This window comes from Lithobates pipiens, unplaced genomic scaffold (assembly GCF_037356315.1).
Source record: "Lithobates pipiens isolate NorthernLeopardFrog02 unplaced genomic scaffold, aLitPip1_a1.2 Scaffold_10, whole genome shotgun sequence".
NCBI lineage: Eukaryota > Metazoa > Chordata > Amphibia > Anura > Ranidae > Lithobates > Lithobates pipiens.
Genome location: NW_027507686.1, coordinates 57,769,799 through 57,786,633, shown reverse-complemented (window position 1 = coordinate 57,786,633; position 16,835 = coordinate 57,769,799). Strand labels below are relative to the sequence as shown.

Genomic DNA, 16,835 nt, shown 5'->3' with positions numbered 1-16,835 from the left:
CTGCTAAAATTAGAAATCGAGCCTGCAGTGAGGTTGACTGTTGATCTGAAGGGGAAAGTTTTCCTATCAGATAAGAAAAGGTTGGCAATGTTTATAAATGGTCTAAACCACACACACACTACATGATGCTGAGTTGCCTAGAAAAGTAAAGATTTTGAAAGTGTCACCCCCTTTTGTCATGTAGGACAGATAAAGCTGTTCTTTGAAATTTTTGTTTGCCATGATTCTGAGTGGTTTCTGTACTTTCTGATCAATTGACACAGAAAAATGTTCAGATCAGTAGTCAAAAGCTCTGATATGCTCACTTGTTCTGGGGAATCAAGTAATCAGAACTTCATGACAAGTGGCTCCAGGATGACCTGGGCTCAGAGGAAGTGGGTAAATGATTCTGGTGCCTATGTGAGCCACACACCCTCCCACACCCTGTCATGCCAGGTATTTCCTTCAGCTCACAGCGCTGAATGCAGTGGCAGCAGACCAAAGCAATAGTAAGTATATGCTGCCGGGGATAGGGGGGTTAACGTAAACCTGTTTCTTTTTTTAATAGAGGATGCAAAGCTTACCAAATATGTATAATGTGATTGTGAATGACTCAAACTCTTTGTCTCTTATCAGGATCTTTGGAGGATCCGGAGTCCGTGTGGAATCTGTGAAGGGTTTGATGTCTCTATTATGGATGCAATGATCAAGGTTTCAGTATAGCTTTTACTTTCTCTGTTTGTAAACGATAGATCTGACATCTAATGGTGGGGTGTAGGTTAGTGCACATTGATAAATGTCCACTCACCTTTAGCCTTCATGCTGTGCAGCACTGTCAGATGAAACCCAGATTTCAGTAAGGCCTCATTCAAACAGATGCTGACACCTGTAGTCTATGAATGAGCACCCTGTTTATGTGACTTTAGCTGCAAGGTGCTGCATGCAGGCAGCCAATTCCTAACTATTGGGAAACAGCACAGCACCGACACAGCCACTCGTCCTAATCTGACAGCAGTCGTTGCAGGTGAGCTGCCGTGAATGCAGGCAGTCTGTTGAGGGCCACTCGCCTGCACACCTGTCAGATTGGAACGCGTATAAACAAGGTGCTCCTTCACGGACTATAGATGTCAGTGCCCATCTGAATGAGCCTTAATAACATTCATTGTGGGCCTTTTCATTCAATTTTTCTTATGGTTAAATCGTCAACAGCGTGCAGGTTTTTGAAGACAAAGAAAAAGCAACTCTTATGTTGCTGCTCATACCTGGTTAATCCATTATTAAAAGCTCTGTTGCTATCATTTCAATTTAGCACCTGCCTTCAAGGATCTTTCTAGAGGCATGCACAGAAGGAGAAAGGGAGAACAGAGAGGGGCTGCAGTATTTTCCACTGATGTTAAAAGAAGGCCCTCCCTTAGCTTTGAGACTAAACACATCTAAATGAATACCTTGGATGCTTTATCTGGATATACCTCTGTATATGCAGAGAGCCCTTTGTCTGCAAATGTCTTTATCTGCTAGTAGACAGGAAATTTGAACTGGCGGAATCGCTGATGTTTCTGAAACTGCTCTCAGAATACAGTAGGAACATGGAAAATGATGAAAGATTATATTTTCAAATATTCTTGGTTACCTTGAAAAAAAAAAAAGCTAAGCTTGGTTTGAAAACCAATGTATTCATTAAAAGATATCTAAACCCAAGAATAAAAATGTAATCTATTATGGCTTATCAGTCTTTAGATGCTGTGGCTACGTTAGTTTTCACTTTTAGAAAGTACAAAAAAATAACTGTTGATCTTGCCAGAAATGTATCGCTTTGAGCTGAACTGAAAGTACAATATCTGTAAACTACTAATCCCCCATGTAATGGAGCTAAAGAGAGGAAGACGTATTTGGAGTGCAGGCTTGGTGACAACTATGGCTTTTCCATACATACAGTACAGTGATTGAGCATTGTACTTGGAAAGGAAGTGTGTTACAGGCGGGATCACCAGGTGAAAAAAAAAGAGATAACTAATGCAGCCACTGCATCTAAGGATTGGTAATCTGTGATATATGACATTCTATTTTTATCTCCATTTTGGTTTAGCTACACGTTAAGAGTAACTTGCACATACACTATTTAAATGGCACTTAAAGTGGTTGTAAACCCTTACAAACCACTTTGACCTACAGGTAAGCCTAGATTAAGGCCTACCTGTAGGTCCAAGAAATATCTCCTAAACCTAAACGGTTTAGGAGATATTTACCTGAAGACAGCCACCGCTGTCTGCGGCGCATGCACCGTAGACAGCAGCTCGCAGGCGCACTGGGTAAGCCACAGATCGCGGCGATATGCAGCGACGTGCACATGTGCGGGAGTGACGTCATCGCTGCTCCAGCGAATCACAGCGCCGGAGCAGCGAGACCCACCAAGAAGATGGACGCTCGGTCACCTTGAGGCGAGGTGATCAGGAGTGCACCGCAAGGTTGTGGACCCTACGGCTGACTGCTGCAGACGGGGGACAGATCCCACTGGGGTTAGAGCGTAAGATTCCCTGGGGCGCGGAGTCTAAGAGCCAGCAGGTGTTCACCAGCGCCTCTGGTGGTGAGGATGGACTTGGCTGCAACTGGCTCCAGGTCGCGACCCCCAGGGTCCCCCAGCTCACACCCACAGTAGGCAACAGAAGGATAGGGATGGTGAGGGACAAAGCCAAGGTCGGGGCCACAAGCAGACAAGAATAGTCGGGGACACGCCAAAAGGTCAGGATCACAGGCAAACAGGGGTTTACTTCCTCTTTAACCTACACTGAAGCCCTGTATACACAGGTCTGAATTATATGAATGAGTCTGCAGGTACCTTTAAAACTGCACAAAATCATTGTGTAAGGTGCAAAAAATGCCTGCTGAGATACTGAAACTGGTTTATTGATAGCAGATCAGTAGGGGTGTTGTTCAGCTACAGATGAATTTCATATCGTGTTCTTCAGATGTGCCCAGTCCTGTACCCCTTTGATTTTGTTTATATTCCTGTTGGCTGAGCATGTATAGTTCTCTGGATATGGCTTCTTAACTCATATTCCTGCTATCTCTGGGCTGAAAGGAAAGCTCTCAAAACTCCAGATGTAAAACAAGAAGACTAAATTGGAGTTTTTGTTTTTTGTTACACCACCCCATTTTCAGTGGAGTAGCAAATTATAGTCTTTGCAATTGCACCCTATCTGTGATGTAATTACCGTACATAATTTATTTTTATCCTGGCCAGAGTCCTAAACAGAAGTGACTTTTGTAATGATTTCCACTGAACTCAATGTGAACCTGGTAATGCCGTATAAAATATGATGAAATTCTGCTCTCAGTATGTGTGTAAGGCTCTTTAACCACTTCAGTCCCGGAAGGATTTGCCCTCTTAATGACCAGGCCATTTTTTGCGATAAGGCACTGCAACGCTTTCACTGATAATTACGTGATCATGCGCCGATGTACGCAAACAAAATTGACATCCTTTTTTCCCCACAAATAGAGTTTTCTTTTGGTGGTATTTGATCACCTCTGCGGTTTTCATTTTTTGCTCTATAAACAAAGAGCGACAATTAAAAAAAAATTGCTATAATATATATCCAAAAAACAAATAAAAAAACAAATGTATTTGTCAATTTAAGCCATTCTTCTACATATTTTTGGTTAAAAAAAAATCACAATAGGCATATATTGGTTTGTGCAAAGGTTCTCGCATCTACAAACTATGGCATAGATTTAGGGACTTTTATTGTTTTTACTAGTAATGGCGGCGATCTGTGATTTTTAGCATGACTGCAACATTGCGGCGGACAAATCTGACCCCAAAATACACTTTTTGCCAACCAATGACATTATTACATTGATCAGTGCTATAAAAATGCACTGATCAATGTAAACATTACACTGTTAGGGAAGGGGTTAACTGTAGGGGGCGATGAAGGGTTTGTGTGTTCCCTGGGTGTGTTCTAACTGCAGGAGGGATGGGCTGGCAGGGACATGGGAGATCATTGTTCCCGATCACTGGGAACGGTAGATCTCTGAAATATCCCGATAGAATGGTGATCTACTTGTTTACACTGGCAGATCCCCATTCTGCCTCTGTACTAGGCGATCGCGGGTTGCCAGATGACTTCGAGTCCATCCGACCTGCAGGCACACTCCTGCAGCGGCTGCGACTGTTCATGCTGCCTTACAGCTACGGCAATTTTCACAGGAGAGCCAACCTGTTGCTGTATAAAGACAGCGGCTGGTCGGCAGGCGGTTAAAGTGGTTCTAAATAAAGGCTAATGTTTTTAACGTTTTAATGCATTCTCTGCTTTAAGGTAAAAAAAAACTTTCAAATGTTGTGCCCCCCTTCCCAAATATTTGCCTGAGCTCGATCCAGCGCTGTGCCTGAGAACAGTGATAATCTCCAAGTTCTTCACTCTTTTCCACTCACGGCAGTGAGAAGAGAGAGACAAAGAACATCATTTCACCATTTTTCAGCAAAGAACAGGTTTCTCCTCGCAAGGTTTCTGACACGAATTATCAGAAGAGTTGTCCAAGAGCCTAAGACCATTTGTGGAGAGCTTCAGAAAGACCTGGAATTAGCAGGTACAATTGTTTCAAAGAAAACAGTAAATAATGCATTCAACCACCATGGCCTGTATGCATGCTCCCAACGCCAGACTCTGTCGCTGAAGAAAAAGCATGTTGAAGCTCGTGTAATGTTTGCTGCAAAACATTTAGACAAGCCTGTGAAATTCTGGGAGAATATAGTCTGGTCAGATGGGACCAAAATGGAACTCTTTGGATGCCATAATACACACCATGTTTGGAGGTCAAATGGCACTGCACATCACCCCAAAAACACCCCCCCCCCCCATACCAACAGTGAAGTTTGGAGGTGGGAACATCATGGGGTGGGGCTGTTTTTAACCATACAGTTCTGGCAAACTTCATATTAGGAAGGATGAATGGAAAAATGTACCAAGACATTCTTGATAAAAATCAGCTGCCGTCTACCAGGATGATGGAGATGAAACGAGGGTTGGCATTTCATCAAGACAATGATCCCAAACACAAAACCAAAGAAACTCTCAATTGGTTTCAAAGAAATAAAATAAAGCTTCTAGAATGACCCAGCCAATCACCTGACTTGAATCCAATAGAAAAATCTATAGAAAGAACTAAAGATCAGAGCTCATAGAAGGAGGAAAAACATTATCTTACAGAAGCAGGGTAGTCAGTCTGTAATTCAAGGACTCTTGTATGGAATCCTACCTGTAAATTTTCATTACGTGACATTGAACTCCACTACAAATTAATCTTTGAGAGAAGTTGGAATGTCAGATGGCTAAACCAAAGAAAAAAGTTGATAATTTACCATTTTCCCTATTTAAAGATAAGCTTTGAAGACTTTGATTTGGTGTCTTGTGCTTAAAAATTATATTAAAATAATAATCTAATGTTATTCAGTATGATGTACCCTTTCATTTTCACTGTCTTGAATATTTTTTTCAGAAATCCCTTGATTTTCGGGAGTCACAGGAGGCGGAGCCCCATGCTCTCTGGGAATATCCCTGCAGAGCACTTTCACAGCCAGTAAAGGTCTTGCAATTTGACTTTACGAAGACAGTCCCAGCTAATGACGTGAAAGCAGAGGGTTCTATGAGCTTAGTGAGGTAAGTATGTCGTTAAAATGTAATGACACACACACTTTATTTTGTCCAGTACAAGGTTTTTGGGGGCCCACTAGCAACTTACCTGGCATGATATTCAAAGAAAAGCACACTAAAGGCTCGTTTACACCAGAAGCAGTGAAACACATTTTTTAGTTGACACCATTGCAGTACTGTCATTTGTGTAAAAAAAAAAGTACAAAATAATGCATCTTTTGGTATCTAAATGTACCAGAATGCACGTGGGCACATTGCAAATGCACATAAATATAATTACAACTCCGTAATAAAAAAATACCATAAAAAATTCTAAAATATATGTATCGCAGGCGCACCACAAATCCATGTAAATGCTCATGTAGAACTGCACACTGAATGCGGGGATTGTGGTATAATCAAGGCAGTTTACCTTCCTTGTCTGTACATTTTTTTTTTTTTTTGGAAGAGACAAGGACTTCAGACCCCTTTCACACTGGGGCATTATTCAGCGTAAAAAAAGTACCTGTAAAGCGCTTGAAAGAAGCCTCATCTGCAGTCCCAATGTGAAAGCCCAAGTGCTTTAAGAACCCTTTCACAATGTCAGCGCCCGAAAAATGCTTGTAAAGCACCGCTTAAACTAGCAGCACTTTACCCGCATTTTTCGAGCGTTATTGGGGCGCTTTTAACCCCTGCTAGTGGCCAAATAAAGGTTTAAAAGCACCCACAAAATGCTGCTGCCAATAGCGCTTTTCAGGCGTTTTACAGGTGCTTCCCATTGATTTCAATGGGAAGGGGCGCTTTAGGAGTGTTGTAGTTACCGCTCCAAAAGCGCTGCAAAGAAGCTGCTTGCAGGACTTTTTTGTCGCCCTGCCAGCGCAGTGCCTCAGTGTGAAAGCACTCGGCTTTTACATTGGGATTGCAGTTGAAGCTTCTTTCAAGCGCTTTACAGGCGCTTTTTTTTAACGCTAAAGCACCTGAAAAACGCCCCAGTGTGAAAGGGATCTCAGTGAGGTGGTCTCCTAAAAGGTGACGACTGATTCAAGTCACAGAACAAAATAGATTACAGCGCAACACATACAAAAATTACATTTAAATCCTGCAAGGCTATTTAAAACACCTGAACATATTAAAAAATATGGGGATTTGGTTACACCATATGGCCATATAGTGCTAAGCCCACTACTGCATCAAAGCACCCCATTATCTATCTATCTATCTATCTATCTATCTATCTATCTATCTATCTATCTAATAGGACTCCTTCTTTAACACAGGTTGACACTAATAAGAGGTAATACATTTTGGAATATGTTCAGGTGTTAAGAATATAGCCTTGCAGAATGTAAATGTCATTTTTGTATATTTGCACTATAATCTATTTTGTTCTGTTTGCGGTCTTCTAGCGGCACCATCTTGAATGTAATTGCATTTTTAGGGTGTGCCCCCAAAACTGTTGTTTGATTCAAGTCACAGGTCTTTAATAAGTACATCTTAGTTTTTCAGGATAGCAGACCCTTTTATATGAGAGTAACACGTCTATATTCCCAAACATTCACTGGAAGGCAGATCCGACACAGGCTGACCTAAATAAAGGGTTGTACGACATGTCATTCATGTATAAACCCTAAACAGCAGCCGTCATGATATAACCCCTGAGGAAGTTTCTTGATTCAGCCTATATTTTGTAAATCTATTGAGTTGCACTGTCGAGCTATGCAACACCCAATTTCTCAGATGTCGTGTGATGGGTACTGTAGTGGAACTGCCACCACATAAATAAGAGGGAAGAGGATGATATCAAAGGTAGACACAACAGATCCTACATATGCCCAGTTGAGAATGTTGCCAATTCTTCTGCTGTAGAATGTGGTAATTACTTTACTTCTACTGAAAACTTAATTTCAACAGACCTATTTACCTTTTGGTGCTGCTCTTATAATATTTCTCCCTCTGATAGGTCAGGAAGGTGTCATGGGATTGTACTTTGGATGGAATATCAGCTCACAGAAGACATTTCAGTCAGTACCGGCCTGTTGGAAGTGTCTGAAGAGAAGGTGAGCGACTGAGGAGCATGATTTGTTCCCCTTAAAATAGAATTCTGGGCTATCACTAACTAATCTTAAACTTCTTCAATCCCCCTTCTAACACCTATACTAATTACCCTGTAGTAGGAAGATGCATATACTGTATTTGCTGGCGTATAAGACTACCTTTTACACTTAAAAAAAATGCCCAAAAATCGGGGGTCGTCTTATACGCCGGGTATACAGGTATACAATGCTGCCCGATGGATGTCAGCCCCCAAATGTCTGCCAATACTGTATGTGACTCCAGCTACAAACAGTATACGCCGTTGAGCCAATCCCAGCGAGCGATGTATTCTATTAAGAGAGAGAGAGAGAGAGACAAGGGCTGACGATGCTACAGCCTCTGCCAATCCAAGCAGGAGTTGTATTTATTAAAATAATACACCGCTCACCATACTTCCCTGGGTAAATCCATTCACTGATCTCCTACTACTATACATCCTGCTGTTTGCCTTTGAGGTCCCAGGCACCCAAGAGGGACAGGTAAATCTGGGACATATGACAGGGGGGGGGTTATTAAATGCATTTTGGTAGACAATTCCCATAGAATATAACCCAAGAGTGGTATAGGTTTGGTTAGTGAAAAATTCTACTTTCCAGTGTTGTGGCATTCAATAGATCTGTTTGTGCTATTATTGTTTGATTTACTTTATGACATAACACAGCAAGGCGGATGAGTAGTTAGCATTCTTGCTTTGTATTTTTTAATCGTTCTAATGTTTTTTTTAAAATGGTGTTGCCTCAGAAGGGGGGTAGTCTTATACCACGAGTATTGCCCAAAACCTATGTTTTCACTTGAAAAATAGGGGGTCGTCTTATACGCCGGCAAATACGGTACTTGCCTATTTTCAGGGTACTCCAGTCTGGTGTGGTAAAGTCACTCATGGGCTTACTAACACATATATGCAGAATCCAGGGAAGGGGACTTTAAACGCATATGTGTTTTAGTGTTTGTGCTGGGAGCACGCTCCCAGCATAGGTCTGCCGATGATAGCCCCGGGTCTATGCTAACAATTGGTATTTGGGGAAACCGGATCCCAATTACATGATTGCTGCGAAAGCCTCTGATTGGCTATCATAGTGACAATTTACTCTATAGCCTGCCATTGTGTTGTTCATCCTCATGGAGAAGAGAAAATACAGAGGAGGAGAAGATAACGTTGTATATTTTCCTCCTCTAGAGGACATTTCTGTAAAAAAATAAATTAATTTTTTTTTTATTTTATTGTATTCAATGTAATAAAGCATAATGTGGTAATAACCACCTATAGCACATTTTTCCAAAAAGAACTGTTTAAAATCATTAGTGGCTAAACATGTTCGTACATTGGTAATCAGTAGGGATGCACCAATACCATTTTTTTTTTTTACAATGAGTACAAGTACTGATACTTTTTTTTTAGTACTCACCGAGGCCAATTACTGATACCTACCACAACTGTTTTGTTTTCACTTCAGCTGTCGGCAATGGTACAAAGCATGGAAAAGTTATTTACAAATGAATAAATAGATTTTTTTTTTATTTTGCGCTTTTTCAATGTGAAATGTGTAAATATATATGTATAAACAAAGCAAACAAAAAAAAGTTTTAATTGTTTATCGTTTATAAAAATGAACAAAAAAAAAAAAGCAGGAAAATAATTGGAAGAGAATAGGGAGTTAATTAAGGCTGATTAGAGAAAATTAAGGGTTAATAAGGGGTTAAACAGAGGAACATTTGTTCATCCCTTTGATCTGCAGATGAAGAAACAAAGATTCAAAAAATAATGTTTCTTTTTATTTTAGTGTTTCAGAGGCTGAGCAATGTGTGTGTTTCAATGTTATTTCATTTTTTTATTCTTCCTCTGGGGTTTGGGTCCACCACTTCTAGAGTTTGTAACCATCTTGGAAACTTACATATTTGTGCAAAAAATATTTTACCAACTGTTCTATTCATAAATGCCAACTCCAAATGTCCACCTTAAAGAACAACCCTGAAAATAATGTAATGTATGGAATTATTAAATCACACCTGAATCATTTACAATATAACAGTGAGCCCAGAGGATAAGTGTAGCACCAATGGCAAGAAAAATCCAATCACAACTAAGTCCTTATGTTTAGTCCATTACTTTTGGGAATCAAGGCTACTGTGCATGGAGAACTGAGAATCATTCTTATAAGGGAATATACAACGGCTCGCCTGATTCATCAATCACAACAAAAAGATTATTCTCTACGAGTTACTCTAAAGCACATCTTTCTATTTCTTTGACTAAATCAAAATGATCAAAGTCCCAATATGACAAAATATACTGGACATTTCTACCATAAATTTCCACATGCTTTAAACCACTTCAAATTAAATTAAATCAAATCCAAAAATAGTCCCTAAAAAAGACATTTCATTATTTACAATCTTATATGGACATGTTCAGCCACTTATGATTTCTTGGCCATTTTTCAGAGAATATGAATAACACACAAACTTTTCTTTCACTCATGGTTAGAGTTTGGCTGAAGCCATTTATTATCAGTCAACTGTGTTTACTCTTTTTAAATCATAATCACAACAGAAACTACCCAAATGACCCTGATCAAAAGTTTACATACCCCAGTTCTTAATATCGTGTATTGCCCCCTTTAACATCAGTGACAGCTTGAAGTCTTTTGTGGTATTTGTGGATGAGGCTCTCTATCTTCTCAGATGGTAAAGCTGCCCATTCCTCTTGGCAAAAAGCCTCCAGTTCCTGTAAATTCTTGGGCTGTCTTGCAAGAACTGCATATTTGAGATCTCCCCAGAGTGGCTCAATGATATTGAGGTCAGGAGACTGAGATGGCCACTCCAGAACCTTCACTTTATTCTGCTGTAGCCAAGGACAGGTCCACTTGGCCTTGTGTTTTGGATCATTGTCATGTTGAAATGTCCAAGTACATCCCATGCAGCTTCCTGACTGATGAATGAAAATGTTCCTCCGGTATTTTTTGTTAACATACTGCATGAATTTTGCCATCAATTTTAACCAAATTTCCTGTGCCTTTGTAGCTCACACATACCCAAAACATCAGCAATCCACCTCCGTGTTTCACAGTAGGAATAGTGTACCATTCATCATAGGCCTTGTTGACTCCTCTCCAAATGTATTATTTATGGTTGTGGCCAAAAAGCTACATTTTGGTCTCATCACTCCAAATGACTTTGTGCCAGAAGGTTTGAGGCCTGTCTCTGTGCTGTTTGGCGTATTGTAAGGGGGATACTTTGCGGCATTTGCGTAGCAATGGCTTTCTTCTGGCGACTCAACCATGCAGCCCATCTTTCTTCAAGTCCCTCTTTCTTGAAACAGCCACACCATGTTTTCAGAGAGTTATTTGTGGGTTTTTCTTTGCACATGAACAATTTTCCTGGCAGTTGTAGCTGAAACTTTAGTTGGTCAACCTGACTGTGGTTTGGTTTCAACAGAAGCCCTCATTTTCCACTTCTTGATTAGAGTTTGAACACTGCTGATTGGCATTCTCAATTACTTGGATATCTTTTTATACCCCTTTCCTGTTTTATACAGTTCAACTACCTTTTCACGCAGATCCTTTGATGATTCTTTTGCTTTCCCCATGACTCAGAATCCAGAAATGTCAGTGCCGCACTGGATGAAAGATGCAAGGGTCTGTCAGGAGTCCAGAAACGTATTGACCTTTTATACAAACACACACACTAATTACAAGCAAACAGATCACATGTGAGGATGGTTACCCTTAATAGCCATTCAAACCCCTTTGTGTCAAATTGTGTGCATGTTATCAGGCCAAAATCACCAGGGTATGTAAACTTTTGATCAGGGTCATTTGGCTAGTTTCTGTTGTCATTATGATTTATAAAGAGTAAACACAGTGATAAATGATTTCAAACACTAACCGTGAGTGAAAGAAAAGTTTTTGTGTTATCATTCATATTCTCTGAAAAATGGCCAAGAAATCACAAATTCTGCCAGGGTATGTAAACTTATGAGCACAACTGTACGTAGTTATTACCCCATTATCCTTTTTAACATTGTATACAATAAAGCTTGGTTGCCTTTGTAAGTCCTAATAGAGGTTTTCCATGCAATATAAGGCTTAAAGTGATATTAAAGTCAATTTTTTATTTTTTTAAATAACAAACATGTTATACTTACCTGCTCTGTGTAATGATTTTGCACAGAGCAGCCCCAATCCTCTTCTTCCTGGATCCCCCACCAACTCTCCTGGCACCTCCCCCCTGCCTAGTCCCCTCAGAGCAAACAGCTTGCAATGGGGTCACGGCTCTGCGTGTCCATTCAGACATGGAGCCGTGGCTCGGCCCCGCCCGCTCTCTCCTCATTGGCTCACTGGCTGTGATTGACAGCCAGTGAGGAGGGACAGTCGCTGGATCGAGATGGGGCTCAAGTATGTATTAGGGGGGCTGCTGCACAGATAGTTCTTTACCTTCATTCATAGAATGCTTGGAGGTAAAAAAAAAACACTCTGCAAACACTTTTAAGTTTAAATTTTTTTATTTTTCTTACTATTTTAGGCCAGTTTTCCTTTCATAATAAATCAAAATCAGGAGATATCCATTACTATCTTAACAAGTGAAAGCTCAATTTGTCCTTGTTAAAGTTGAAAAACTGGGTTGGGGTCTTAAAGTCTCAGGCGGGATGTGGGAGGGATATTTTTTGGGTGTAGTAATCCATATCGGACTTCGTTAAAGGCTGCGTTGTCACTAGTTGTATGAGCGTTTTTTTATGGAAATATCCCCTAACTGGCTTAATGTATAATCCTGCCTACATCCCTGTTATATTCTTTAACAGTTTTTAAAAAAAAATGAGTTAGGGCGTTAAGGTTTGTTTTGCCCTTGGTCACGAAGGGGTTAAACTAGTGTAATTTTGTGTTTTTTCCTAAAATCCGGAGATCATACACAGTTTAACCAACAAGATATTGCATATTTTCTATGTCAAATAATTCTTTCATTCTCTTTTTATCTTATCGCAGGGTGACTGTCAGTGGTATCCACACAGCAAACAAGGAATCTTCTTCCTAAATTCTGACCTGGAGCTGGGACCGTCTTCTACACAGACATATAGTTCTGTCTCTTATCAGTTGACTTTCAGTCCTAAACTGGGGGACATTCAAATGAGTTTTGTCCCCAACTCTTAGAACTCTTTTTTTTTACTTCCAAAGTGCAAAGTAACTTAAAGGGCATTTCTTCCTGAAACAGATTTTAGCATGATGAATGAAATGGTATAGATTTCAATCCACTGATGGGTCTTTATTGTTTGCCTGGGTTACTAATGCTGATATCTACTTCCACCATTGGCACTGTGAGAGGCCAATTCTGGCTCTTCAGCCAAGCTACTGTTAACAGCTGCTTAAAGAGGAACTCCACCCTTACTATCAAAAATAGAATTGTTAAATCCTAAAACATGTCCCTTTATAAAAGTAGGAAAAACCATACTTACTAGTCTATGGAGTCCAGCATTGTCTTGCTTGTAGGGAAAGTTCTCCCTACGCCGCTGCTGTATAGTGATGCCATTTTTAATTCAGATCTGGTGTATGCATAGACATGCCATAGGGATCTTTGCCAAGTCTACAGGCCTAGCAGATCCCTGTAACACATCTGTGCCGATGCGCTGTGGGACCCTACTTATAAACGGGACCCATCTGCATTTCTGAGCGAGCATGTACAAGATCCCGTGAGCTGTCTGCTGGGATGGAGGATGTAAAAATCCCAGAAGGCAGCTTGCAGGCTTTTGCACACTTGCAGAAACACCGCAACAGATCCAGGGGTGACCAGTGGCATTCCTGCGCATGCGCAGGGTCCAGGTGGTACTTCATCCTCACCTAGGGAAGAATTAAATTAATACTAAAGGCTCATTTTTTTTGTTTTAAGCAGTTGAATTCTGTAGATTTTACCCCCCCCCCTTTCATGACCAGGCCATTTTTTGCGATATGACACTGAGTTTGTTTAACAGACAATTGTGTGGTTGTGCGACGCTGTACTCAAATAAAATCTGTGTCCTTTTATTCCCACAAATAGAGCTTACTTTTGGTGGCATTGATCACCTCTGCGATTTTTATTTTATTGTGCTATAAACAAAAAAAGACCAACAATTTAAAAAAAAATATATATATATATATATATTTTTTACTTTCTGCTATAAAACATATCCAATAACATTTTTTTTTTTTTTTTAATTAAATGTATTCATCAATATGTGTATTCTGCTACATTTTTTTGGTAAAAAAGCGTATATAGAATGGTTTGCGCAAAAGTTATAGCGTCTACAAACTATGGGTTATTTTATTTATTTATTTTACTAGTAATGGAGGCTTATAGCAGGACTGCAATTATTGCAGCAGACAAATTGGACAGTAACTGACACTTTTCTTTTTAGGGATCAGTGCAACTAATACAGTGATCAGTGCTAAAAAAAAAATGCACTGTCACTGTACTAATGACACTGGCTAGCAAGAGGTTAACAGCAGGGGTGATGAAAGGATTAACTGTGTGCCTAGCCTGTGTTTTCTCTTTGTGAGGGAGGTGCTTTTACTATGGGAAGGCAATGGATCCACGTCCCTGCTTTGCAGGAACACAGGATCAATACCTTCCCTACTGACGGTAGAGAACGGCCACCTGCCTTGTTTACATAGGTAGATTGCCATTCTGCCTGTTTACCGTCTAATCGGGGGGAGCGGCTTGCCTGCGGCATGCACCCTAGACCTGCAAGTGTAAGATCACAAACTGGGTATGTGATCTGGCACAGAATGGCCGCCCTGCTGCAGTATATCTACGGTGGGCGGTCAGAAAGTGGTTAAAATAACAAACATGTTATACTTGCCTGCTCTGTGTAATGGTTTTGCACAGAGCAGCCCCCATCCTCTTCTTGAGTCACCAGCTGGAAACCCCCAACGCCGAGTTCCCACCACAGTAAACCACTTGCTATGGGGACACTTGTGTATGCTCACTCCCGATCCCTGCTCTTTGTGTCCATAAGACACACAGAGCGGAACTGGGTCCTGCCCCTCCAGTCCCTCATCACTGGTTCTGATTAACAGCAATGTGAGCCAATAGCTCCTGCTGTTGTATCTGAGCCAATGAGGAGCGAGAGACCCAAGGGAAAGTGGAATTTACACTTATCTGATTCCTCCCCCCCATTTGGCACCTTTTAAGGGCGGGGGGATGGGGAGACGGTACCTGTTTTTTACAGGTACCATGTCCCTACTTCCGGGTGACCGGACCGTGGCGAAATAATTCAGCAGATCGCTCCCTCCCCTTCTGCCAGTGAGAGAGTGCAGCGCGCTTCCCGCATGCGCTGTAGGCACCTGGCCCTTAAGCCGAAAAGGCTACACTGCCAGGTTCCCTTACCAGAAATGGCTGCGGCAGCACCAGACCAGCCAATGTAAACATCGGCTGTGGTGCCGACATCACTGGACTCCAGGACAGGCAAGTGTCCTAATGTTAAGTCAGAAGCTGCAGTATGTGTAGTTGCTGACTTTTAATTTTTAAAGGGGTAGGCGGAACCCCTATTTAAGGACCTGAACTTCAGAGAAAAAAAAATTCTTTGAAAAAAAAAATTGTGTTATAGGGAGGAGGGGAATTCAGTAGAGAGAAACGTTTAAAAAAGGGTGAAGATCCTCTTTAAGTGAATGCTCAATATTTTCCTATGCAAAATTCCTTCAGGTGATACAACTGGTGACCTGGACAACAGTAAAGACCTGTAAAATGGAGAAATCTAATGTTGGATGGACTTGCTCCTTTAAACAGACCAATAAACCTAAATTATGTATTATGTAAAACTGGTTTAGCACCTTTCATGGATAAGAATGTGATCATGTAGGTGAAACATTATACATTTTATCAATACAGGATATTTTTTAAATAAAGATGGCCTACTAGGAAACAGTATTCTAAAATGACAGACCATATCAATATGTATTATGAGATTATGTAATGTATTTAATAAAATATATATTTTGCTGTGCAGCATGCTCATTAATAGTAAAAATGTACAAATTCATTGTAATTACCAATCCTCTGGATTGTAACTGTCAACAGATCACACTTAATTTTAAATGCCATTTAATACAGAAAAAGTGATAGAATTGTGCAGAACACGAGTTCTGTCATCAGTTGTTACATACGTGGTCAAAACTGTATAACTACGCCATTAACCCCTTGCCAACCGGGCCAATTCTGACACTTATCACATGTAAGAATTTACTTTACTTTTTTTTTGCGAGAGATACTAATATATATATATATTAGCAGAGGCCCCATAGAATAAAATGTTCGGTTTTGCAAATTTTTATGCCTCACGGTATTTGTGCAGCAATTTTTATTTTATTTTTCTTTACGCAAATTTTTGGAAAAAATACACTTTAATGAATTTTATTACGAACAAACACAATATAATACCCAATTTTTCCACGAGCACTGTATATACTGCCCACTGTCATACCTCCCACACTCCTCTCCTGTACATACTGCCCATTGTCATATCCTCCACACTCTTCTGTACATACTGCCCACTGTCATACTCTCCACACTCTTCTCCTGTACATACTGCTCCCTGTCATACCCTCCACATTCCACTCTTGTACATACTGCCCACTGTCCTAGCACCCACACCCCTCTCCTGTACATACTGCTCACTGTCATACCCTCCACATTCCACTCTTGTACATACTGCCCACTGTCATACCCCCCACACTCATCTCCTGTACATACTGCCCACTGTCATACCCCCCACACTCATCTCCTGTACATACTGCCCATTGTCATATCCTCCACACTCTTCTGTACATACTGCCCACTGTCATACTCTCCACACTCTTCTCCTGTACATACTGCTCCCTGTCATACCCTCCACATTCCACTCTTGTACATACTGCCCACTGTCATACCCCCCACACTCATCTCCTGTACATACTGCTCACTGTCATACCCTCCACATTCCACTCTTGTACATACTGCCCACTGTCATACCCCCCACACTCATCTCCTGTACATACTGCCCACTGTCATACCCCCCACACTCATCTCCTGTACATACTGCCCATTGTCATATCCTCCACACTCTTCTGTACATACTGCCCACTGTCATACTCTCCACACTCTTCTCCTGTACATACTGCTCCCTGT

At 40.8% G+C, this 16,835-nt stretch overlaps 1 protein-coding gene across 2 annotated transcripts in view; it reads left to right on the top strand.

Moving 5' to 3' along the window:
- PRMT7 (protein arginine methyltransferase 7) overlaps nucleotides 1-15,675 on the top strand; it is a 79,542-nt gene extending 63,867 nt beyond the window's left edge. For both annotated transcript variants that reach the window (XM_077455450.1, XM_077455457.1), the window contains 4 exons: nucleotides 616-690; nucleotides 5,479-5,639; nucleotides 7,573-7,669; nucleotides 12,686-15,675. In XM_077455450.1, coding sequence (XP_077311576.1) covers nucleotides 616-690; nucleotides 5,479-5,639; nucleotides 7,573-7,669; nucleotides 12,686-12,850 — 498 coding nt within the window. In that variant the 3' untranslated portion in view covers nucleotides 12,851-15,675. The remainder of the gene's footprint in view (nucleotides 1-615; nucleotides 691-5,478; nucleotides 5,640-7,572; nucleotides 7,670-12,685) is intronic.
- Nucleotides 15,676-16,835: the final 1,160 nt, after the last annotated feature.